Below are 23,484 nucleotides of genomic sequence, written 5' to 3' on the forward strand. Positions count from 1 at the left end.
AATTTCTACTAGCTGCTTCTTTTCTACCTAAACAGGCTGAGAAGAACTTCATATGTACACAAGGAACCCAGGGACTGAATTCATTCTATTTGCCGATAGATGGATTATAATATTCCTCATGCTCGACTTCATGTTTCGCCTGTTCTGTGCTAGACTGGACCTCTTGAACGCTCTTTTTCGCAAATCGCACAGTAGCCCACACAGATGGACTTTCTCGGAATACCAAGTCGATCTCTTCCAGTGTACGTCCCATTGTCTAAAAGCCATTAGTTATTTGTTGAGGAAGGTTGACTATTTTCAATCATACCTCGGGATAAAGGAAGTAAACTGAAAGGGGAATGCAAAAGCCAATACACGTGAAGACGATGTAGTATTGGTACCCGATGGTGTCAATAGCGACCGATGTGATCATAGTCACCACAAAGTTCCTAGATAAGCAAGACAGATTAATGATTTTTCCGCTGAAAGCCGAGGGAATACATACCAGAGCCAGTGGTTAGCTGTCGAAATACTCGACATTGCAACACGAAGTCGGATGGGCGCAACCTCGGTGCAGTAAAGGAAGTTGGCTCCCAGAAAGCCGATCGGAATGAAGAAGTTAAACAGGAAGACAAACAAAACGCTGACAATCTGGGCCGCATAATTTGTGTGTGGAAACGATGTCGAGATGGCAAGACCGATCATGCAAACTGCCATTCCACCTCCACTCACCATCAAGGCAAACCGGCGACCGAATCGATCAATCGTGAAGAATGAAACAAAGCAGGAAAGAAATTTCCAAGTGAGAGTACCACCAGACAATATACGCGATGTGTTCGCATCTAATCCCAATCCCGTTTCGAAGATGACCGTTGAGTAAACAGAAATTAAATTTCCACCTGACATCTGCTGGAAGAATTGCAAAAGAATGCATATGCCAAATCTGTACAGCAGGCGGTCTTCACCCATCTTGAGAAGATCCATCAATGAGGTTGCACTATTGGCTGTCTCCTCGAGAGAACTCTCAATACTGGCAATCTCTCCTATGATATCGGGTGAATCTTCGGAAACATCTCTGAGTGATGCGAGTGTACTCTTTGCTTCTGCAATTCGACCTTGGCGCACTAACCATTGAGGCGACTCGGGAAGGGAAATAATCCATAAGGAGAAGGGCGAAGACAATAGGAATCGCTACCGGGGCTCTCCAGGTTACGGGACCGGTCTGATTTTGATAAAAGCCAAGGTTGATCCAAGCTTGCAGCATGTATCCTAGTGCAATGAAAAGTCCATCCAACGCGACGTGTTTACCACGGTTTTTAGAACTTGAGCATTCGCTTTGCCACGTTGGGACTGTGCCACTGAGGATTCCAATACCAGCCCCGAGAATAGTACGACCGACAACCATTTGTGCAAGCTCCGATGAAGATGCTTCCAAGATCTGGCCGATCAAGGCGAAAAGTCCACCGAAAAATATGACTGGTCGCCGGCCGAATTTATCGGCTGTATACGAGCAGGATAGACAGCCTGGCAAGGCACCAAGTGTGAATGTAGCAATGACGACCCCCTGAATTGTTGCATTGTAGCTTTCCTGGCGGCCGGTGGTGTTGACAGTGTCGATCTCAGGGAAGTGTTTCACCCAATCTGGCAAGGAGACAAGGCTTCCAAGTCCAGATTGATTGTATCCAAATAGCGTGTACGCGGGACAAACGACAGCAAGGATTTGAGCCAGAGCTAGGGTCTCTCCCCGTAAATTCCAAGCCCTTTTCGACATTTCGAACGATGGGATACTCGGGTACGGAGGAATGTTCGAGGAATTAGGGGGTAAACGACACCCCAAAGTCAATAATCAGTAAACCTATGCAGCAGCATGCGGGGTCCCCAGGTGAAGTCTTTATAAATAAACGCTGGACCACTTGTTTTTCAGAACCCGGGGTCATACAATGTCCCCAGTTCGGAATAGAGGCTTGAATCGGAGGGCCCACTCGGGATAGAGCCTTATCCCGGGCACTGTGGAGATCTCGGCATTCATCCGAATTCTGGCCCCCTAAGATCATCCATGCACCCCATGAAAGGCCCTGGCACTTCGTACATCCAATCAGTGGTGAGAACATAATTCAAGTCATCTAACGCGTTAGCGCTCCAAGATTGATCATCCAGAGTTCTGGGAGTTTGGCCGACAAACTCTTGATCAATATTCAGCTCAGTGCATGCTGGAATATGCTCTGGCGTTGATAGTAATGAGCGCAAGAGTTGTAGAGTCCCACAGGCTTCATTTATAGACTGATGATAGAACGATTGATGCCCATGAAAATTTTGGAAGTCTGTTCGATCTTTTTCCAATACAAATATGGCATTGGAGATCATGTCCATGCTAGCTTCGAGAGCTGGACACCCTTCTAGATTGAGGGTACGGCAGTAGCATTGGCAATAGATATGCATGAGAGCAGACTGAAAGACCATACTAGGGCTCACTAGACTCGGGTTTCGGAGCCAATTTGGAGCTTGGATCTCTTTGAGTAGCAATAGATTAACCGTGCTAGATGCGACGCATGCTCGAAGACAGTTAGCAAACTCCACGGTGGTGTCGTCAAAAGACAGCCCTGGCCGATTTATCAACACCATTGCGATATTTGCTAGCAACTGAAGCCAGAGCACTGTTCTTTCGGTGTCATCTGCAGATTCATTGCTGAGAAACGGCGATGGGATGGTTCCAATATCGAAAATGATCCCAGTCATTTTCAGATTTTGGTTCCACATCCTTAGATCCATTGTCAAGTCGTTGATTTTGGTGGCACCGTTTCGCCGTTGCGTAGTTGTATAAAGCATTTCGCGGATCCGGGAAAGAATTTTTCCAAGTGCTACATATTGAATAAACAGAAAGACAGCAGTTCGTTCTCCGGGTAGAGGATGAGAGGGTTCTGCAGCATCCAGGTCATCCATATGGCAATCCGTAGGCATATCACAATCAACATCGACATCATTGATAAGGCTTGGGAGTCCATGAATCAAGGAGGTGACGCTATTTACAATATCAGAATGATTATGTTTTGGGTTCCAACTGACGAAGAACAACATACCTGTCGAACGAATAGATCCACCACCACAACCTCTTTCGAAGTTCTATTTCACATGGCTTCATTTTGAAACGTCTAGAATGACGGTGAAGACCTAGCGATTGCGCAAGACTCACCATTATGCCGTTTATTCTTGTCATTCCAAGACAATCACCGCTTAATTGATAATAGAGGCTACAAAGGGCCAAAGCTTGTAAGCCTTTTATATCACCACGCGCTCTGATATCATTAATCAATGTACCTGCCATGTGTAGATAGCGGTAGTGGCTGGAGGTCTGCTGACCACTGTCGAGGTCAAGCTCGTTGATGATCAGGATCACTGTCAGCGTCAATAGCATTGCGGGATCAAGTTCTTGAAAATTGAGTGAGCCATGAAGTGTCTCCATAGTATGTCGAATATCTGACATCAATTGCCTTCGCACGAGAACCGGGCAGTATGCTTCCCACTCATTGATGAAACGATCGGCTTGGTCAAGGTAATATGACAACGAATTGCTGAAAGACCCGAGGAATTCACTTTTGTCGCCTACCGACATGTCTGTGATCCAATTCTGCCTTATGGGGGATGTTTGAGCAAGGAAGAGTCGAAAGCAGCTCTCGGGGAAGCCAGTGGGCAGATTCAATACTTTCTGACATTGCTGTTCAACCGTTAAAACAAAATGAATGCCCGTGGTTGATCCTGCAAATCGTCCAACGCCCATTTCATCATGAACCAAACGACCCATGTGTTTGATCATGTATGTGAGATCCTCATTCTGGCGCGACTTATTCTGTCGCGATGCAGATCGCTCAGCCAATCTTGGATTCAGCAAGTCCTTTTCGAGTAAGGATATAGTCTGCTTGTTGTTGGAAAGCTCATGGTTAAGAACTCCATTTTGAGCCTTCTCTGACTCTAGAAGTTGTTGACATCTCGCCAATTCCTCCTGCAGTTGGACGAATCGTTGCTCATCCGACGTAAATCTATTTGAGATTTAGCGGGGACGATTCCATTTTCAGGTAATATCAGCTCACCCTCGAACTTTGGTATTCCTGCGAAGGGTGGCAGAGACTTCGCACAAATAGCCACCTTTTGCACAGCTTCGACACTATTGCTATGCGTTAGTTTAAGAAGTTGAGAAATAGGAGTATAGCATACCGTGGGGAATGACCCATCGCACTTTATTTTCTTCCTTAATCGTTCACTTATGTCAGTAGAAGTATTTTCTTCTTTCGCTCGAATTAATTTCTCACTTTCTACACCGATCGCTGAACCCAAATCAGCTGCTATCCCATTAAGTTATTGTAAAATCTGGGGTAGTGTGAAGGTCACATACCATGCTTGCCCGGTTCGGTGTATCGTCCCAGGGGTCGCTACACTCCTTGATTCAGATGTTCCAGCGTCCATCTATCCAGACATGTCCAATGACAGAGCTAGGTTGGACAATCCTTTTTTGCATAGATAGGTAGTTGAGAACTAAGAACACCAGATCTAGTCAGCAGTATGTCAATCTCACCGCCTTCATAGACAAGTTCACTCCGCCATTTTCTGCCACGCACATTATAGTGACAGTCTGAGGGACAGTCTACAAGCCCTTGAAGGGATTTGCGAATTTAAATTTTGAAAATAATATGTGATTATTCATTGAACAATGCAATGCAAATGCTATACCCTTTTGATACACCAAATGATAATATATACAGAATTAAAAAAAGATCAAACGGAATCAAGCCTCTGGCTCTAACCATCTGAATTCCGGCGAAGAGGAATCTCTTCCACAGGAAGACTCTCCGCATCTTCAAGACCTTCCTCAGTGGGAACGTTCTTATAAGAGCTAACTTGTCGACGACGACGCAGGAAACGCTTCACACCGAGAACAATGCCCAAGACAAGACACCCGAAAAAGGCCAGGACGGCAAACCACTCAATTCCACGGAGAAGGGCATATACCTTGTATACCGACTTGGCAACTTCCTTGGTATCCGCGTAAATCTGATCTTGCGACTTAACACGAGAGGCGGAGGTACCATCATCGATAACATTGTCGGTTCCACTCTCGGGAATATAAACTAAAGAGGGATCGTCGGGTGTAGGTGCGGCGGACCCTTGGAAGCCAACAGACTTCCAGTTCTCAGGCATATCAGTACGGTGGATTTCTGATGAGCCGAGGACATTGCCGTCCTTGTCGACAGCCTCTACGGAAACCCAATCCATATATCCATCAGCCAGGTACATGGTCTCGAAATCAGTCTTTGCGGTGTATCCGATGAAGACGTTGTTGCCGTCTTCGTAAGAGCGTGCGTAAAAGTTCCATCCTGCTACATCTGTGGCGCCGTTCCAGCTGACGTGTATGATGGTGAGGACGTCTTCGAGTTTTGTGCCGTAGACCGATGAGACGACGTCAGGAGGGTCGGATGGGCGACCAATCCAGTCGAATTTGTAAGAGCGGTAGCTGGAGAATCTGTCGGAGGCGAACTTTGCCCACATCAATACATCACCGTTAGGCGCGTGCTCGGAGTGGTAACCCTGTTGACTCCATCCGACAAACGTATTCTGGTTGGGCAGTTGTTGAACATTGCCGCGAAGACGGGTAAGGCCGCCGTCGGGTCGCTCGATGCGCTTGATGACTCTGGCTTCCATTGTGGTCATGTCGAGGGTAATGTGCAGGGCAGCGGAAATACGCTCATCGGCCTCTCCCTCATCGGCACCGTTGTTCATCATAGAGATAACATGCATTGTTTCATTGGATGAGAGGAATTTGACGTCGTGTTGTTTATGGAAGGTGAAATCCTGATCAAAGTTGCTTTCGGATCCACCGAGTCGCCACATAATGCTGCCATCCTGACCCGAAATTCCATAGATAGTGTTGGTGAATCGCATAGAGATAATGTAATCACCAGCGTAATTCTTATCAACGGCGTTAATATGAACGTAGTCTGAGCCAGGTGCGTCACTGGTCGAACTCCAAGAATGTAGCTTAACAGATTCGTGTGCAGGGATCCGATCGCGAGAGTCCCATTCATACAGAACATCGCCTGAGTTGATATCCAGCTCTACAAATCCACCCGTCTGCGCCCAAGTCTCCTCATCGGGCCGGCCGAAGTCCTCGAAGCTGATAGTTTGGGTGCGATATGTGCAAGCAAGAACAGTCTGACCACCATCCATGATATTGAATTCGTGCATGTTGAAGTACTGGATATCATTAACGACCCCGACCTCATGCTCGACCTCGTATTTGTTGTTCATAATCATTCCACTGCCCTTCACATGGTCGTCATGTTGAAGGATGAATGACAGGTGGGGTTGATCATCAATGTTCCAGTTCGCTTTGAAATCGAAGATATTACGGTTGTCGTATAACGGGGATCCGGCCCAGACAAGTTTCTAGTGACTTGTTAGAATTGTGTACTTGGGAGTCCTCCTTGCGAAGCGACTTACTCCATCATTATCGTAAATATACGGTCCAACTTGATATTGTTGGTACCGATGAGTCGATTCCTCGGGGTCGATTTGGCCATAAGGCGCAACGAACCAATAACCCGGTGCTTGGCGCTCACGATCAATATGTTCGATTTCGAACTTTAGCGCCCGGACTTCGGGGAGCTAGATAAGATGAGATGAAAAGATAAGCAAAAGAGATATACACTATCGGACCAGACATCTCTATAAAGTACTACTCACTGTAACGAAGGAGTAAAGATCCAAGTCGTGTTGTGCGACGGACCCATGCAACAAACCCAGCAAAATAGTGCCAAGAAAGAGCATCATGATGGAAAAGTAGAAAGAATGACTAGCAGGAAATACCGCTCATGATCAGGTAAATGACCTCCGCATGCAAAGGGAGAGCAGAATCAGAGCACGATTAATCGTAGGGCAACTACTCCTGGAGTTAACTTCCGTAAAGACAAAAATTGAAGCAAAGGAAAGAAAAAGAAGAAGAAGATGGGAGGGTCAAGTCTTGTATAGTGGGCCAGACCACAATCCCCGAAGCCACGACCAGTCAGGGTCAGGAGATCGAAGTTAGTTCCGAAAGCCGACTTTTCAGAGGCGTTTGCTCCTGAATTGGAACTGCTGACGACCGCCTCGAGTCGGAGATAGTCGATAATCAAGCACTGCTCGATCAAGACCTCCCGATTGGACGGGGGGGTCAACAAGACCGCGTGTCCACCATTAAAATTCCCGCCTCCCCTTTCCTTCAGCGGCTGCATGACGGCATGGGATTTGACGGTTTCAAAGGGATCGTCATTGTAGCCACAGTTCCCAGACTAAAAGTTCTGTGACGGACTACGCGTCTTGTGGGGCACTGGCGACGTGAGAGGTGGGGGGGTCGCTTGCGTACGGATATGAATTGAGACAGACTCGAGTAATGTATTCCGCACAGAGGACAGAGTACTCTATACTGTTTGGAGTGACATGGATGAAACTCCATGAGAAGATCTAGAATTTTTAAATTGTGGAATCAAGACCTCAGTGGATGATGTTATATGGAATAACCGCTTTTGTGAAAATCGGAAATCGGAAATCTCGGGTGCCAAGCATCTCCGCTTAAAGGGTCAAAGGGCACGCGATTGATTCGGATTGAGGAGAAGTGGACCATCCACATATCTCCCAAGGTGAAACTTCAATAAAACAGAGATTTTACTGGAGATCTCGCATGTTCAATGTTTCATCTGGACCTTATGTATTTTCTAGGGAGAATGTTCAAGTTATGCATGCACATGTGTATAGGTACCAGTCAAGCTCCACCAATTAGTGTCGTACTCGTAGTTCGTAGTTCGTATTCGTACATTTACCGTCAAGGGTCCACATATGACTGAATAATTGTTTATATTGGACTAAATAGTATCACTATGTGAATTAATATATGGATTGGTGCACATAGTACATTCAAATATTTCGAAGGTTATATTCTATGTTCATTAGAATTGTGGTTACTAGTAGTATCTACTACATATTAGTATATTCCTGGACACCCAGTCGAGTCAGAATTGGGGACTAAGCTTGGATATTACTACTAGTAGCCTTGATTATTATCATGCTTGATGCAAGGGGATACTTGACTACTAGTAATTTTGGTGTACTAGATGTTTCCAACGTTCCTTTGAGCAAGGCATTGCGTTTCATTAAGAGCCAAAAATTAATGATATCCACAATACTTCGTACATCAATTGATGTACTCCGTATAGGCTGTAGAACAACGATTGGTGGTAGAACTCTTAGGGGAAGAGAGAGTGTGTATATCTCCAGGGCTATGGTGGCTGGCAATAATAGTTCTGCATGATCAATCTGGACAATTTTGATTCACTGTTAATTTTTATTCAAGGCCTCTGTGGTTCACGTCAAGACAAGTTAAAGTGGCAGGTGATACCGGGGGGAGGAGGTAAGAGATCCTATATAGTTTAGTTGAGGGGAGAAATTAACAACTCAACCCAGCTGGCCTAGCGGTCTCTGACTCTTGACGCAGGAGGACAGAGGCATTGATCAGGTTGGTCTGGCCCTGATCGATGGCTGAGTTATCACCAGAGGGCGGGTGGCTAAAGGGTCAATTTTTTTTTAAAAAACTTTTTGATATTTTTACTGATAATACTTTTCAACTCGCTATTTCCATTCATTTTATCAGAAATGAAAAACAATCAAAAATGAGTGAGATATCAAGGATGATAGTGTGGTGACGGATGTATCAAGTGAGGCTATTCGCAGCATCTCCCCTCTTGCGTCGATGCGCACTCGATTTCAATGTCCCAACTTGATTTCAACGTCCCCGGTTCGATTCCAGCTCTCTTCATTTTTTTATTTCAATTTCTTTTTTCACGAATACGTCCTGTATCACCTCTTTATTATGTTACTAGGAATTGTCTATGCTTCGATTCAACTGGTAAGCTGTAGTGGCAAGGATCTACGGAGTACATGCATGCAATCTATGTATCCATAGATCTATAGATCCTGGGCTGATTTATAACCTTTGCGACATTCAAATGTTACTACTATCTTCAGATACATAAATGATGCGACCTTTACTTTGGACTAATGCTATTCCCCACAGTGTGTATATTCTGACCTTGGAAGAGAGTGCGCGATGCCACGTATAGACAGAATGTTCATAAATTCGGGCTCAAATTGATGAATCTCGCTCTCATTATTGTATGAAATATAGATACATCAATGAAGAATTTAAAGGTATTGAATGATCGTATTCGAAGTCACACTATATGTCCAGAGCACTTGAAATTTCCCCAGGTCGGCGAATATTACCTCCGCCAACCTTAACCCCACTTAGTTCTCCGCACCCCAGAAGTCTTTGACTATCGCATTGTCCACATACATACACATCGCCTCCCACATTCTTCGTCGATCCCTAGATCCCACGTGGTTCTCAGATTGGCGTCATCTACTCCCCTCATTGCCGTGTTATGGCACCCAATGGTGCCCTCTGTGGTTAACCCAGACATCATGGCCGACACCGATGAGCAACCCTCTAAGCGACGCAAACGCAGCCGCCGCGCTCCCTCCGATCGCAAATTTGAATGTACGCACGAGGGCTGTGGCAAGAGCTATTCGCGTGCTGAGCATCTCTACCGACACCAGCTGAACCGTATGCACCCCTTCTCCCTTCTCCACTCGTACGGCCAGGGAACACAGAGCCCAGACTAACTCAAAACTGTCTGGCACTCGAACAGACGCCCCCAAACAAATTTTTCGTTGCGATTTCCCCAACTGCTATCGATCCTTCGTTCGCCAGGACCTATGTATCCGACATCGCGAACGCCACACTACCCGCGGCTCGCAGCTGCAGAAGCGCGACTCCTTCGCAACTGATGGTCACGAGGATCTATCCAAGTCACTAGTCCCGGCTTCATCACCGTCTTCGCACTCCGTAACGGCGGGGGAATATACGTTCATGACTGATCCAGCGCCCAGCTCCAAGTCACCACCCAGCACATCATACCCACTATCGACCGGAATCGAAGCCACCGGCATCCCAGTGTCCGGTTATACAGATTTCAACAATGCTTTCAGCCAGCCTGACGCAATGCTTGATTTGGACGCCATGTCAAATGCATATCCCATCTTTGGAGGCGAGACATACAATCGGTCCCCATTTGCTATGGCCGATGACTTTGCAGCTTGGTTGTTCAGTGAGCCGCTCGCGCCGTTAGGATACGGCATGATGCCCATGGTCCAAAATCAGTTTTATATTAACGAGCCTTCGTATAATAATTTCTGTGCTGTAATACCCCAGCACCCGATGAGCGTTACTAGCATACTAGACTCGGGATCGCTCCCAGCGATGATCTCGGAGGAAAAACGACAGGAGTTACTTCATTTAATAGCGACACGCTTTAACGAGGCTGCGTACTCTGCGGAAACAAAACGCAAAGACGCTCTATTGGACGGGGACTTAGACAGTGACCGACATGTATTGAGCTTGCGCATGCTGCAGACGTATATCGGATCGTATTGGTACCGATTCCATGCGCAGCTGCCAATCCTTCATCAACCCACCTTTTCAGCAGACCGCACACCGAACTTGCTGCTATTGGCTATCATCGCCATTGGAGCTGCTACTCTTGATAAGATTCATGGGCAAATAGCCACGGAAACAGCAGCAGAGCTAGCAAGTTTCATCGGTTGGCATTTACGTTGGGAGATTTTCATGGACGCCGATTTCCGTCCGCCTGCCCGATTATGGGTCTTTCAAGCGTTACTGTTGCTAGAAGTCTATGAAAAGGGATTCTCTACGCGCGCATTACATGAGCGTGCTCATATTCATCATGATACCACATTAACTCTGATGCGCCGAGGAAGCTCATTGATCGGGAGGTCATCATTCGACACACCCGAGTCAAGAGAGGAAGATGAATCATGGACCCATTGGATTAAAGCAGAGGCCACACGGAGAGTAGCCTTTGCTGCATTTGTCCTCGATTCAACCCACGCAACCATGTTTGGACACTCAGCCAAAATGGTTGCCCATGAACTGCGACTGCCACTCCCATGCGACGAGGCATTATGGGCTGCAACTAGTGCTGCGGAAGTAGCGCGTGTCCAGTCTAGTCTTCAGTCCCATGGTGTGAGACCAGTAATGTTTCTAGATGGGCTTAAACGGACCTTGAATGGCCAACCTGTACGGACCAATACCTTCGGTCGCAATATTCTGATCGCAGGATTGCTCAGTGTTAGTTGGCATCTCAATCAGCGAGATCTCCAGGTGAGCTCGTTGGGAGTTGGTCAAACCCTTGGTGGACGAGACAAGTGGCGGACTGCGCTCCTCCGCGCCTTTGATAACTGGCGCCGTGACTATGATGAGGCGTTAGGTTCTTCGCCTTCGACCGAGTCCGAGTCGCGCGATGTCCTCCACGGACTCGCCCATATGGCCTCCCACGTGGACATTGCAGATCTTCAGATTTTTGCCGGTGCTGGTCGACTCATGGGACGATCTATCACGTCGCGCGACTATAGCGCTGCCCGCGAAAAGACCGAACGGTGGGCGACCAAGGCATCGGCGCGGGATGCTGCATTCTATGCGTTGAAATTTCTCTCTGCCTGCTTCGGAGACCATGCTTCCTCTGCGGAGTACATCGCGCGTGATGATTACCTGCTTAACCGACCGTGGGTTATGTACTTTGCCGCCTTGGTCGTATGGTGTTATGGGTTCGCGTTAGATGGTCCCTTAAGACCTGCACCGACACTGCCCACGCTTTCTGATCGACGACGCGACATGCATATCTTCCTGCAGCGTGTTGGAGGGATTCGAGAACCGAACGAGCTCGAAGGGATGCAAAGTCGAAACGCATGTTTGGGATTGTTGATGGTACTCCGGGACTCGTTTAACAGTTCACGATGGGAGTTACTTGGAGAAGCGGCGCGGCTGCTGGACAGCTGTATAACGAAGCTACAATCGTGAGATAATGTGGTAATTCAATGTATACTTATTTAAATATATACTACAAGACTAAGAGAGATAGATCCCTGTACTGTAGCGGGCTGTAATGTCCCTTTGTATCTGATCTCACAGTGGAGTTGACGGTTGCCGCAACAACCAGCGCCGATCCACTCGCCCAGATTCCCCCTTCTCATTCCTGTTCTTCTCTTGTTCCCCTCAATTCATCCCTCTGCAACAGAAACAAAAGTTCATTATGGTGCGTACCCTAGGGATGATGACGAACTTCCTTTTCCGTCCCGATTGACTTTCCGCCCCCTTCCCCGATTCTGATCCCCCTGAACGCATTTACTCATAACAAACTCCTTACCAAATACCTGCACATCACAACTCAAGACATCATGGCTAATAAACACGATCAGGCCTCAACCAACTACAAGGAAGCGTTCTCGCTCTTCGACCGTCGCGGTACTGGCCGTGTGTCCGGTGATCTACTGGGCGATCTGCTCCGCGCCTGTGGACAGAACCCCACGCTGGCGGAGATTAGCGATCTGGAGAAGTCTGTTGGTAGTGAATGTACGTGCACCATGGGATCAACATATAATCTATATCTGAGTTGAAAACAAACTATGGAACTAAACTGACAATAATCACAGTTGACTTCGATTCCTTCCTCAAGGTCCTGAACCGCCCCGGTGGTTTCCGCGAGCCCGGCGAACCAGAGGAATACTGTCGAGGATTCCAAGTCTTCGATAAAGATATGACAGGATTTATTGGAGTGGGACAACTGCGCTACAGTACGTAATGCGACTCGATCCTTGGACAGAACCCGTTATCGCCACCAAACTCGAGTTGAAGCTAACAATGAACCCTTTGAACAGTCCTCACCAACCTCGGCGAGAAGATGTCCGACGAAGAAGTCGACGAGCTCCTTAAGGCTGTTGATACCAGCTCTGGCGAAATCAACTACACTGATCTCGTGCGCACCATTCTGGCTAACTAAGCCACCCCGATACCCATTGCAATACACCCTTTATTTGTCTATTTTATGAATGCGCACGCTTACGGTTATGGAACATGTCTTTGGCGGGATCGGGCTCATCTCTTTTTGCTTCTATCGTCTATCTTTTGTTATCCCATTTTTCTGACGCGGTTTTCGGCGTGAAGGGGAATATCTGTATTGATTTGAGATGAATCCATCATGGATATCTGTCCATATTCATTAATACTTTTGTCTGAGTATCCAGTAGCCCGAGTCTGCTCCCACTTGAAGATTCAGTGGCAGTATCTACTATATGTAATTTGGAGCTGAGCCTCATTTCCCTAACGAACTCAGCATGAATGTGGAGTTTCTAGGACGACACATGTATGTATATATGTATGAGGCATACATAATTTGGCAGTAGATATTCATTGACATTTACAATCAAACTGAGCACCATTCAGCCTCAATTTCAAGATTCACATCCATAAATTGAAACGAGATTATCTCTCCTCCCGATCCCATCCAATCCACTCCCGACCAGACTTCCCACCCTCCATATCCTCAGTCCGTGAAACCGCCCCAGGAAGAATGTAAACTGCGCGAGCATTCTTACCCGGTCTCGAAAACTCATCCTCGTCCTCATGATCAGTTACATGGGAGGCAGATGTAGTAGATGTAGGATAGTGCACATCATCAAGGAAATATCCCATAATAACTCGACACCGTCCACATCGTAATAGAATGCGCTTTTCGATTCCGTCTTCCCGTCGGACTAGTGTTGCGCGTCGATCTGGTATCGTTGTTGAAAGTAATAGGGAAAGGTGCTTTGCGGATAATTGGGATTTTGAGGATTCTTCTTCGGGCTCTTCGTGCGACTGGTGCTCCAGTGGAAGGATTATTGCGTTATCTTTTGATTCGCCTCCCCGTCGTGGGAGTTTGTTCAGGTCTAGGGTTGTGGCTAGTAGGAGGTGATTGCAGAAGGCGCAGTGTTGGGTATTTATTTTTTGTTGTTCGGTCGTCATTTTGGTTTGGTTGAGCTGAGACGTTTGAGGATTGACAGTCTGGATGATTTTTATGAGGGGGGTTGGTGATTGGATCTATGAGGTGTTAGTATCGGATTTTGCATGAAGGTGATTTTCAATCTCTGCACATACAATTTGAGGAATGGAATGAGGTTGGGAAAAATAACTTGAGCTTGAGCTTTCAGTTAGAGATGAAGCTGGAGCTCCAGCTGCAATATGCGAACGATGCCAAGGCGGTGTACTTATCTACTATCTACGCCCACGATAAGCCCTATCTTCCAACTTTGTTGTATGAACAGGTTTATTACCTCGACATGAATTATTTAGGAATTAGGAGTAAAATCTTCGTAAAATCTTTATGATAGCTCTATTGAAATACAGCACTTGAATTCACTGATCATATGCCATACTGAGGTATCGATTAAGCCAGGCCCAGTTCCTTGTAGAATGCAGTAGTCTGAGGCTCACGACCCAAAAACTCGGTGAGGGTCTTCATCTCATCTTGACTACCACCCTTCTCCAAGACTTGGTATCGGTAACGACGACCAGCAGCCTTGTTCATGGGATCATCCTTGAAGACGGTGTAGAACATGTCAGTGGAGTAAACTTGGGAACTGTGGGCAGTTAGCATAAAGAAAATGAAATAAAATAAGGTCACGATATCACTTACCTCAAGTATCCGTAGTATCCAGCATCATAACCTCCAATCAAGTGACCAAATGTCGCCTCGCCGTGTCCCCACTCATCACCACCACCCAAGGCCTCCACGGAATCCATCTGGGTGATCTCCTGGCGCAAGCGGTTGTAGGTAGCAGAAAGGGGCAAGGCCTCAATATCGGCGTGGCTCTTGGGCTCGTGAACAGTCATATCAAAAATACCAAAGTGCAGTTGGCGCAAGTTAAACAGAGCATCGTTGACGTGCTTGGTGCTGATGAGCTTATCAATCACATCATCGGGAATACGCTCGGGAGGGGGTCCGGAAGCAGTCTTGTCTTTGTTGGCTTCTTGCCATCCGGCAAGGTACTCGGGTGACAGGGATGAGTAGTGTCGGCTCAGAGCGCGCAGCTGCGAGGGGGTCCAGCACCAGTTCTCGAGCATTTGGCTGGGTGCTTCGACGAAATCCCGCACCGTGCTGGTACCGTGGAAACGGGAGTAGATGGTTCGGGAGACCAGGTCGTGAATACCGTGGCCCAATTCGTGGAAGAGAGTGACAACCTCGTCGTGCTTAAGAAGACTGGGCTTCTTAGGTCCGGGCTTAGTGAAGTTGCATACCAGTGCGGTAGCAGGGAAGCGACGGTTTCCATCGGCATCGATGAAGCCCTACGTTCAGATAAAAGAATCAGCTTTGTGAAAATCAGACGAAAATGGAGTAGGTGTCATACCGGCTGGAGGTTGAAGTTGGCAGCGTGACCATACTTGCCCTCACGAGGGAACAAATCCAGGTACAGGTATCCAACAAAGCCAGATCCCTCACCCTCGTCATTCCACACACTGAATACCTGCACCTCCTCGTGCCACACGATGTCATCGCCCTTGCCTGTCGGGGCCAAGGCTGCGCGGTCCTCACCAACAATCTCAACAAACTCCAACCCGAAGAGCTCCTCAAAGATCTTCAGCATGCCATCGATCGTGGTCTGCAGCGGGAAGTACTCAGCAATGAGCTGGTGGTCCAGCTGGTAGTCTCGCTCCAGCATCAACCGATCATAGAACCGGTGGTCCCACAGATAGTAACGGCCATCAGACTTGGGATCAAGCTCCTGCTTAAGCTTCATCAGAGTCTGAATCTCCTTCTTGCCACCATCAGTCAATCGAGTACGCAGGTCACCCAGGAACTTGTTCACAGTCTCTGGGGTCTTGGCCATCTTGTCCTCAATGCGGAATGCGGCGTGGTTAGGGTAACCCAGCAGACGGGCAGCCTCGTCACGCAGCACAATAGCCTCCCGGAACAAAGGAACATTCTGGTTGCACTTGTTCTCATTGGCAATCATGACCTGCTTTCGAGTCTCCACGCTGGTGGCATACTTCATGGTTGGGAACAAATCCGGGTACTTGAAGGTCAAAAAGAGCTTGCCGGCATTCTCACCCTCGCCGCGCTTAAGACCGGAGGTCACATCCTCTGGCACACCGTCCAATTGCTCAGGGGTAAACCAAATACCACCATTCTCTTCATTCAGATTCTTCTGAAACTCAATGCTCAACTGACTGAGACGCTTCTTGATCTCCTTAAAGCGAGCTCGCTGCGGGCCAGCAGGAAGACCTAATCCATTACGGACGAAATCCTTGTGTTCCTTCTCCAGCAGACGACGTGACTCCGGGTCGAGCTCCTCGTTCTTTTTCAGAGCAGCATCGACTAGCTGAAACACATCCTCGCGCATCACCGACTCAATGAAGAACTCATCCATGAGTTCCTCGGCCTTGGAGGAAGCATCTCGGAGCTTCTGGTCGGTTGATACAGCCTGATAAAAGCCCAAGATGTGTGCCTCTAGAGCCATGACATTCTCATCTTGTACAAGCGGACGTAGTACATTGGCAAAAGCCGCTGTGTCCGGCTTGATCCGAGCAACAACCTTATCCTGGACGTCGCGGGAGGTCTTGATCAGACGCTCGGCATCAATTACGACGGACTGGGGAGTAGCTGTGAAAGTTGGCGGAGCCTGGGGTGGACGTCGGAGGTGAGCGGGAGCCATGCTGGATGTTGTCAAGTATCGTGGTGTTATACGTAGGTGACCCAGCACAGATGAGAGGCGGGCGGGGAGGCGGAGGAGGGGCGCCACGATGATAGCGAGAAGGAGGATAAGAAGGTGGCGTGTTAGGAAGCGAATGGTGGGGGAGGGGGGTCAAGAGAGGGGGAATTAGACGAATAGAAGTGCGGTGTACGTGTTTAAACTGCAGCTGTGATGCAACCAAGTTGTTGTATATTTGAAGGCCTTAAGCCCAAGGCCAACATGGGGCTCAGGTGATTGCCTGCAGATTTCCCCGCTTATTCTAATGTTCCACGGTTCAAGTATTCTAAGGTGCCTTGCCCCTTAACCCAACAAATTCCAATCCTCTTATTGTTAGCTATGTCTACCTCAAGGTATAATTTACTGGAACATATTGAAGTGATATAACAGTGGTCATTTCTAGTTCATGAAAGATTATCTATGCGATACTGGCTTTTCGAAAAAACACAAAAGATACAAGGGAAAAAAATGAAAAGCTAGAATAACGCCAGATGAACACCAGCCAACCCACACAAATGCAAAGCACACATCATCTCTTGATAAAAGCAAGGCATATTTAAGCCGCATCAGCAGTAGAAACTGGCTCAGGGATCTTGGTCACCTGCATGCCAGCACGAATGATACGCTGACCGGACTCATCACGCACATACTCGGTGTTCTCCTTGTGGGAACGCTTCCAGATCTCCACCTCGCAGCCACCACGAATGACACCAACACGCATGGTAGACAGCAAGTTGTGGGCAGCGTTGGAGTGGTAGTAGATACCGCCGTTGAACATGGCAGTAGCGTCCTTGCCAATACCGGAGCTGATCATAGCCTTACCACCGGGGTGGTCCTTGATGAAGTCGGTCACATCGTGGACAACACCAGCGATGGCAACGAGACCACGGCCGTTCTTAGCCTGCTCGACGTAGTCATCCCACTCCATCACGGGCAGTTGCTCCAGAGGAACACCCCAGTCCAGCTTGGCGCGCTTCTGGTCAATCTTCTTCTGCAGCTGCTGCACACGACCCTTCTCAATCTCGTTGGCACGGAACTGCTTCAGGTCGTAAGCCAGACCCAGCTGCTTCATGGTCCAGATGGTCCACTTGGTGGGGTCGTACTGGTGCCACTCGATGGCGTTGCGGTAGTCGGAGGGGAACTCGTGGTGGAAGTTGTGGTAACCCTCACCCAGGGTAACCAAGGCAGTGATAACGTGATCACGAGGAGAGTTGCGGTCATCGAAGGGCTGGTCACCGAGCCAGTGGGCCAGAGAGTTGACACAGAAAGTGGCCTGCTGGACGAAGAAGATACGGAGGATACCAGCGTACACGAATCCACCAAACCAATCACCCCAACCAAGACCAGCCACAAGCATGGGAACGAAGAGACCCATTCCAAAGACGACCTTGAGGTAGTGACGGTGCTGCCAGATGACAACAGGGTCCTCGTTAAGGTCGGAGATGTCGGTGCGGCCAATACGCTTGGGGTTCTGCTTCATGACCATCCAGCCCAGGTGAGAGTACCAGAAACCCTTGCGAACGGAGTAAGGGTCCTTCTCGGTGTCGGTGTAACGGTGGTGAGCACGGTGGCCACGAGCCCACCAGCGGATGGAGCCTTCAACAGCACCACCGCCGACAAGAGCAAACCAGATACGGAGAGGGAGAGTGGCGGAATAAGAGCAGTGAGCCCAAAGACGATGGTATCCTGAATCCCAAGTTAGCCACTCGGTACTTTGCGTTGACAATGATGATAGTTGCACAATGACTTACCTGCAGTGATACCGAGACCAGTGAAGAAGTAGTAGAGAACCGCCCAAGCGGCGGTCTTCAGCTGCAGTGGCACCCAGAAGGCCTGGACACAACCGTAGAAGGGAATACCGAGAATGAGGAAGACGTTGAGCCAGTTGACGTGCTTGTACCAGTTCGCCCGGGTCATTTGGGTATCGGCGATGTGCACCTTCTTGGTGTCCGCCGGCCTGGGGCGGGCAGCCTCTGCCTTGGTCGACATGATTGTGTGTTGTGTAGGAGACTGACACTGACCACGAAAGTAACGAAGAGAGAAAAGAGTGGGATGGGGCGTGGGAAGGAGGTTTTTTTTTATATGGGGAGGGTCCACTTTGAGACCTTGAACGTTGGGGGTGTGGCCCTGGAAAGGGTTTGATCGCCAACCAATATGGGGGTGAAAGGTCAGCCAAGCGAATGAAAGAACTAGAAAGACCAGCTAAATCACAAGATCCCGAGGTAGAGACAGGAGAAGAGGGAGATAATCAATTCACTTATTACTTGAACTTTCCCGTTTATTCTACTGGTGGCGAGATTCATTCGCTCTTTTCCGAACAATGTTGGGTCCCGCCCCAACACTTTGTGGCCTGAGGCATTCAGTATTACCCCATAAGGCAGCCCCGGGACAATTAGGGAAATCCTGGGATTGCGTGTAAATCATGTATGGCCCCAATGGATAAGTGGTATGATCAAGGTTGGGTTAATTCCAAGGTTCTGCTAAAATATTAACTAGATTAACTAGATATTACTTGGAACTATCCAATGGATGAATGTATGCATCTTATAGTATCAACTGGTAGTATAGTTCAATTTTTAAGGTACAAGGCCCAGATCAATGCACGTGACTCCCAACCGCATCAGATCTTCATTTCTGGGGTCATTCCATATCCCTTCAAGGCTGAGTCACTAGGATATTCGTACTACTGTCTGAGTTAAAGGGACGTCCTTCATACATCATGTGTTACATACTAATCTGATTTGAAACATTGCAATGGTTCATACCCAAGCTGTGTGAACGTTTTTCCGCCCCTGCATTTCAAGCCTTAAGGTGGCGAATCCGACGAAAATCCGGATGCTAACTTTATCCACGCCACCGAACAGCGGTTACCCCGATCGACAGAACCCTTGGAACTTGAACCTCGGGATAATTTAAAATATTTTTTTTGACTAGATTTCAAGTCGAATCTTCAAGTGCACATGTGTTAGTAATATATCGGTGAAACTTGAAATTTGAAAAGCATGCATCATGATCTTAGGTCAGATGAATCATATGTAGTATGTAGCCCGAGTCACGATATATAAATGAGAGGTACGGAGTACTAGTAATACCTCCAGGGCTACTACTCCATACTACTACTAGTAGTAGCACTTGAGTACACCTCAGGCTGGGTACATGTGCATGATCCATCCACGAGTTGCATCCACCACTGGTACATACTACATAGTACACCTGGGCATACTTGCTACTAGCACAGCCTCAGGCTGAGACCATTTGCATACTACTACAACTTGAGTATAACATTCTAATCCGATCAAATATTTTGAATACTTTAAGACAAAAAAGAAAACCGAACCTTGGAACTAAGAATTGATATCAACTTGGAGAATCAGCCTGTTCTGGCCACTGGCAGTCGCCTCTGGGCTCTGGGGCCGCTCAAACCTGTTTGTTGCCTGAGGCACAACATGGATACCTGACATACGGGACCAGACCAAAGTGATCGGTCAACTGGTTGACAACTTGAACTTCATGATACATGCCCAGGTGGTCTAGCCCTGACTCCTACTGAGATATACCTACCCAAGCAATAGCAAAATGACACCAGTTGATCACGATGCAAGTATTGAAATGATCAAGCAACCAAAAACGGCAATACGGCAGACAACTTATCACTTGTTACCTGATGTTTGAAACTTGAACATACTGTCATCTCGATCACTTGCATTGCAACATTTGAAGGTCGATGAACACGAACACACAGAAGATCTTATTGTTCAATTCCACAGTTGATGATATCAACTAGACAATAAATTCTCATTATGCTGTTTCCACTGTGACATTTACGAGTTCCGAGTCCGAGTCCAAGGATCTCAATATCCCGGATAACCCGACCCGTGTCCCGAATCAGGCATCTGGACTGCCCACCTGGCACAGTTTCCATGACATAACATTTGAACTTCACTAACTCATTGAAAGAGGCTAGTGATCTAACGGCTTGAGTGACTTAGGAATCGGATCCGCTACCCCATGTTCTTGCACTGGGCTGATGCGCCTCATATACTCCATACTGCATCCTCTACTCTTCATCGCCATCCACGCATCCTGATAAGGCATCGGCGCCTTCCACACACAACGGGCGTCTCCGTCAGATGGATCCGATTGCAGAGATAAACCCCAGATATCGAAGATAGCCAATGATCGGATGATTCAGTCTCCGTCTCGGGTGCCCCCGTGTCCACATATTGCTGGGTATTCAACGCGGTCTAAGCCTATCAGATTGCGAAATTCGCCTTGAAAACGTGTACATGCGACCCACCGGAACACGCGCATCATCATGCTCGTGAACAGTGGATTTGGGGGGAAGCTGTGTACTCGGTAGCGGCTAAAAACATTACCTGTAAGAGTAATTCGGGTTTGCTTATCTTGGTTCGGGATGATGGTTTAAGGGGAATGTTGATTGGGTATAGGATGGGATTAAAGACTCCACCAAGATAAGCAAAATAGTGGTAATCCGATGATATCGTGAATTGTGATTGGTGGCTCTTAAGGAGGTTAGTAAATAAGCGTAACTTAATGAGATCAATATTAACTTACTCCTTATTAGTTATAGTTAGTTCACTAATAATTAATCTGGAGTTTACTCGATCCTCTTGTCTAATGATAACAAAAATCTTATCTACTCCACATTATTATATTTTTTTTTTGTCTTGGAGTGGCGTTCACATACTAAGTACTTCTGTAGACTCGGTTATTTCGATGAATTGTATATAGCATCGCCCTTTCCCCGGGATTCTGGATATCTGGATCCATCAATTGACAATTTTATCCACTTCCAACTCTTTTCATCATGGACGGCCCCGATCAAATTGGTCCCGATCAATCGCCTAAACGTACTTACAAGGATAAGCTACGGGGTTTCGTCAGAACTTTCACTACTCGGTATGCATCATGATCATGTATCCCTTCAAGAATAATAATTAATCGTTATTCAAGTGAGGGCCTCATTGGCGACTATGACTATGCCTACCTGTTCACACCCCGCATACCCTTCACCAAGCAAACGCGCAAATCAGCCCCATTCTTCGGCCTCGAGGATCGCGTACCAGTTCTCCTCGCATTACTCCTCGGTTTACAACATGCTCTGGCCATGTTGGCTGGTGGTGAGTATCAACAACCAAGAATCCAACACAGAGAAGCATCTATTGACATGCTTTTCAGTCATTTCACCACCTATCATGCTGGGTGGAACATCCGGCGCCAACTTCGGCGAAGAAGACTACCAATATCTTGTTTCAACATCCCTGATCGTATCCGGCCTTCTCAGCGCCCTTCAGATTGCTCGATTCCACATTAAAGGCACGAAATACTATATTGGAACCGGTCTTCTCTCCGTTGTCGGTACCTCCTTCGCTACAATCACTGTCGCCGAAAATGCCTTCACCCAAATGTACAACTCAGGCTACTGTCCCACCGATGCTAACGGGACTAAACTGCCCTGCCACAAGGGCTATGGCGCCCTCCTGGGTACTGCCTGCCTCTGTTCGCTCCTTGAAATCGGTCTCTCCTTCATGAACAGCGCCGTCCTCGCTCGCGTTTTCCCTCCCTCGTTACCGGTCCCACCGTTCTCCTCATCGGTGCTTCCTTGATCGAATCCGCTATGGAAGATTGGGGCGGTGGTTCCTCCTGTGGACCATCCCCACGCACTATGTGTCCCGACGCCGATGCCCCGCATGCATTACTGTGGGGCAGTCCCGAGTTCATCGGTCTGGGTTTCCTTGTCTTCGTCACAATTATCATCTGTGAACGATTCGGTCCCCCAATCCTGAAGTCATGTGCCGTCGTCGTCGGTCTCCTTGTTGGCTCTATCGTCGCCGCCGCATGCAACTACTTCGAATCGTCCGGTATCGCTGAAGCTCCCGTTATCTCCTTCGCCTGGGTCCACACTTTCCCGTTATCGATCTACCCTCCGCTCATCTTACCTATGCTGGCACTATACCTCGTTACTATGATGGAGTCTATTGGTGATATTACCGCTACTTGTGATGTCTCCCGCGTCCAGGTCGAGGGCCCAATGTTCGATTCTCGCATTCAGGGTGGTGTTCTAGGAAATGGATTGACTAGTGTTATCGCGGGTCTGATGACCATCTCGCCTATGTCTGTCTTTGCACAGAATAACGGTGTTATTGCGTTGACTAAGTGCGCGAACCGTAGCGCGGGATACTCCTGCTGCTTTTTCCTCGTTGTCATGGGTCTTTTCGCCAAGTTCGCCGCGGCGCTTGTCTCGATTCCTAGTGCTGTGCTGGGTGGTATGACCACTTTCCTTTTCAGCAGTGTTGCTGTTTCGGGTATTCGCATTATCAGTACAATTGACTTCACCCGACGCAACCGTTTCGTCCTTACTACCAGCTTTGCGCTGGGTATGGGCATTACGCTTGTTTCCTCGTGGTGGGACTATGTCTTGACTTATGATGGTGATAACCATGCCCTGGTTGGCTTGGTTAATGCGGTTAACCTGGTCATGGAGACTGGATTTGCGGTTACCGCTCTTGTTGGTGTTGTTCTCAACTTGATTCTTCCTGATGAGCCAGATGATGTTCCTGTTTGGGATTCCAATGAGGGAGAGGAGCCCGTGGAAGAGTTGGCTGAGCCTACGACTTCGGGCAAGATGGAGCCTTCTACATGATTTTTCAATTTCTTTCTTTGTCCTGAGCGTTCCTGTTGTTGTAATCATATACCTAGATAGTTTTTCTTCTCACTCTATTGCAATGAATTGATCATTGATACATACACAGATATCAATCCTATAAGTAATCTAACTCGAATTACACAAGTCTAATCTAATCTATTTTAATCTATCTCATC

General features: G+C 47.7%; 10 protein-coding genes across 10 annotated transcripts; 4 read left to right on the forward strand and 6 right to left on the reverse strand.

Moving 5' to 3' along the window:
- Positions 1 to 85: 85 nt before the first annotated feature.
- N7483_001614 (Major facilitator superfamily domain general substrate transporter) lies at positions 86 to 1,750 on the reverse strand (the record flags this gene model as incomplete). Its single annotated transcript, XM_057085051.1, has 4 exons — positions 86 to 256; positions 308 to 428; positions 485 to 1,022; positions 1,105 to 1,750. 4 exons carry the CDS (start codon positions 1,748 to 1,750, stop codon positions 86 to 88), a joined length of 1,476 nt encoding a protein of 491 aa, XP_056951200.1.
- Positions 1,751 to 2,339: 589 nt separating this feature from the next.
- N7483_001615 (fungal specific transcription factor domain-containing protein) lies at positions 2,340 to 4,205 on the reverse strand (the record flags this gene model as incomplete). Its single annotated transcript, XM_057085052.1, has 4 exons — positions 2,340 to 2,375; positions 2,452 to 2,998; positions 3,057 to 4,013; positions 4,189 to 4,205. 4 exons carry the CDS (start codon positions 4,203 to 4,205, stop codon positions 2,340 to 2,342), a joined length of 1,557 nt encoding a protein of 518 aa, XP_056951201.1.
- A 565-nt stretch (positions 4,206 to 4,770) lies between these two features.
- N7483_001616 (uncharacterized protein) lies at positions 4,771 to 6,798 on the reverse strand (the record flags this gene model as incomplete). The annotated part of the gene is made up of 3 exons (XM_057085053.1): positions 4,771 to 6,414; positions 6,469 to 6,633; positions 6,712 to 6,798. 3 exons carry the CDS (start codon positions 6,796 to 6,798, stop codon positions 4,771 to 4,773), a joined length of 1,896 nt encoding a protein of 631 aa, XP_056951202.1.
- A 2,682-nt stretch (positions 6,799 to 9,480) lies between these two features.
- Positions 9,481 to 11,935, forward strand: N7483_001617 (putative C2H2 finger domain protein; the record flags this gene model as incomplete). Its single annotated transcript, XM_057085054.1, has 2 exons — positions 9,481 to 9,622; positions 9,708 to 11,935. The coding sequence occupies 2 exons, from the start codon at positions 9,481 to 9,483 to the stop codon at positions 11,933 to 11,935; spliced, it is 2,370 nt and encodes a 789-aa protein (XP_056951203.1).
- A 377-nt stretch (positions 11,936 to 12,312) lies between these two features.
- N7483_001618 (uncharacterized protein) lies at positions 12,313 to 12,914 on the forward strand (the record flags this gene model as incomplete). The annotated part of the gene is made up of 3 exons (XM_057085055.1): positions 12,313 to 12,487; positions 12,568 to 12,708; positions 12,793 to 12,914. 3 exons carry the CDS (start codon positions 12,313 to 12,315, stop codon positions 12,912 to 12,914), a joined length of 438 nt encoding a protein of 145 aa, XP_056951204.1.
- Positions 12,915 to 13,396: 482 nt separating this feature from the next.
- N7483_001619 (uncharacterized protein) lies at positions 13,397 to 13,918 on the reverse strand (the record flags this gene model as incomplete). The annotated part of the gene is made up of 1 exon (XM_057085056.1): positions 13,397 to 13,918. The coding sequence occupies one exon, from the start codon at positions 13,916 to 13,918 to the stop codon at positions 13,397 to 13,399; it is 522 nt and encodes a 173-aa protein (XP_056951205.1).
- A 421-nt stretch (positions 13,919 to 14,339) lies between these two features.
- Positions 14,340 to 16,605, reverse strand: N7483_001620 (M3 family metallopeptidase; the record flags this gene model as incomplete). The annotated part of the gene is made up of 3 exons (XM_057085057.1): positions 14,340 to 14,532; positions 14,589 to 15,238; positions 15,301 to 16,605. The coding sequence occupies 3 exons, from the start codon at positions 16,603 to 16,605 to the stop codon at positions 14,340 to 14,342; spliced, it is 2,148 nt and encodes a 715-aa protein (XP_056951206.1).
- Positions 16,606 to 17,197: 592 nt separating this feature from the next.
- N7483_001621 (stearoyl-CoA 9-desaturase sdeA) lies at positions 17,198 to 18,630 on the reverse strand (the record flags this gene model as incomplete). Its single annotated transcript, XM_057085058.1, has 2 exons — positions 17,198 to 18,327; positions 18,393 to 18,630. 2 exons carry the CDS (start codon positions 18,628 to 18,630, stop codon positions 17,198 to 17,200), a joined length of 1,368 nt encoding a protein of 455 aa, XP_056951207.1.
- Positions 18,631 to 21,469: 2,839 nt separating this feature from the next.
- On the forward strand, positions 21,470 to 22,268 carry N7483_001622 (uncharacterized protein; the record flags this gene model as incomplete). The annotated part of the gene is made up of 3 exons (XM_057085059.1): positions 21,470 to 21,561; positions 21,616 to 21,782; positions 21,841 to 22,268. The coding sequence occupies 3 exons, from the start codon at positions 21,470 to 21,472 to the stop codon at positions 22,266 to 22,268; spliced, it is 687 nt and encodes a 228-aa protein (XP_056951208.1).
- Positions 22,269 to 22,279: 11 nt separating this feature from the next.
- N7483_001623 (Purine permease) lies at positions 22,280 to 23,305 on the forward strand (the record flags this gene model as incomplete). Its single annotated transcript, XM_057085060.1, has 1 exon — positions 22,280 to 23,305. The coding sequence occupies one exon, from the start codon at positions 22,280 to 22,282 to the stop codon at positions 23,303 to 23,305; it is 1,026 nt and encodes a 341-aa protein (XP_056951209.1).
- Positions 23,306 to 23,484: the final 179 nt, after the last annotated feature.

This window comes from Penicillium malachiteum (genome assembly GCF_028827825.1).
Source record: "Penicillium malachiteum strain IBT 17515 chromosome Unknown utg000001l:1.0-8184562.0:1.0-8186909.0, whole genome shotgun sequence".
Taxonomy (NCBI): Eukaryota; Fungi; Ascomycota; class Eurotiomycetes; order Eurotiales; family Aspergillaceae; genus Penicillium; species Penicillium malachiteum.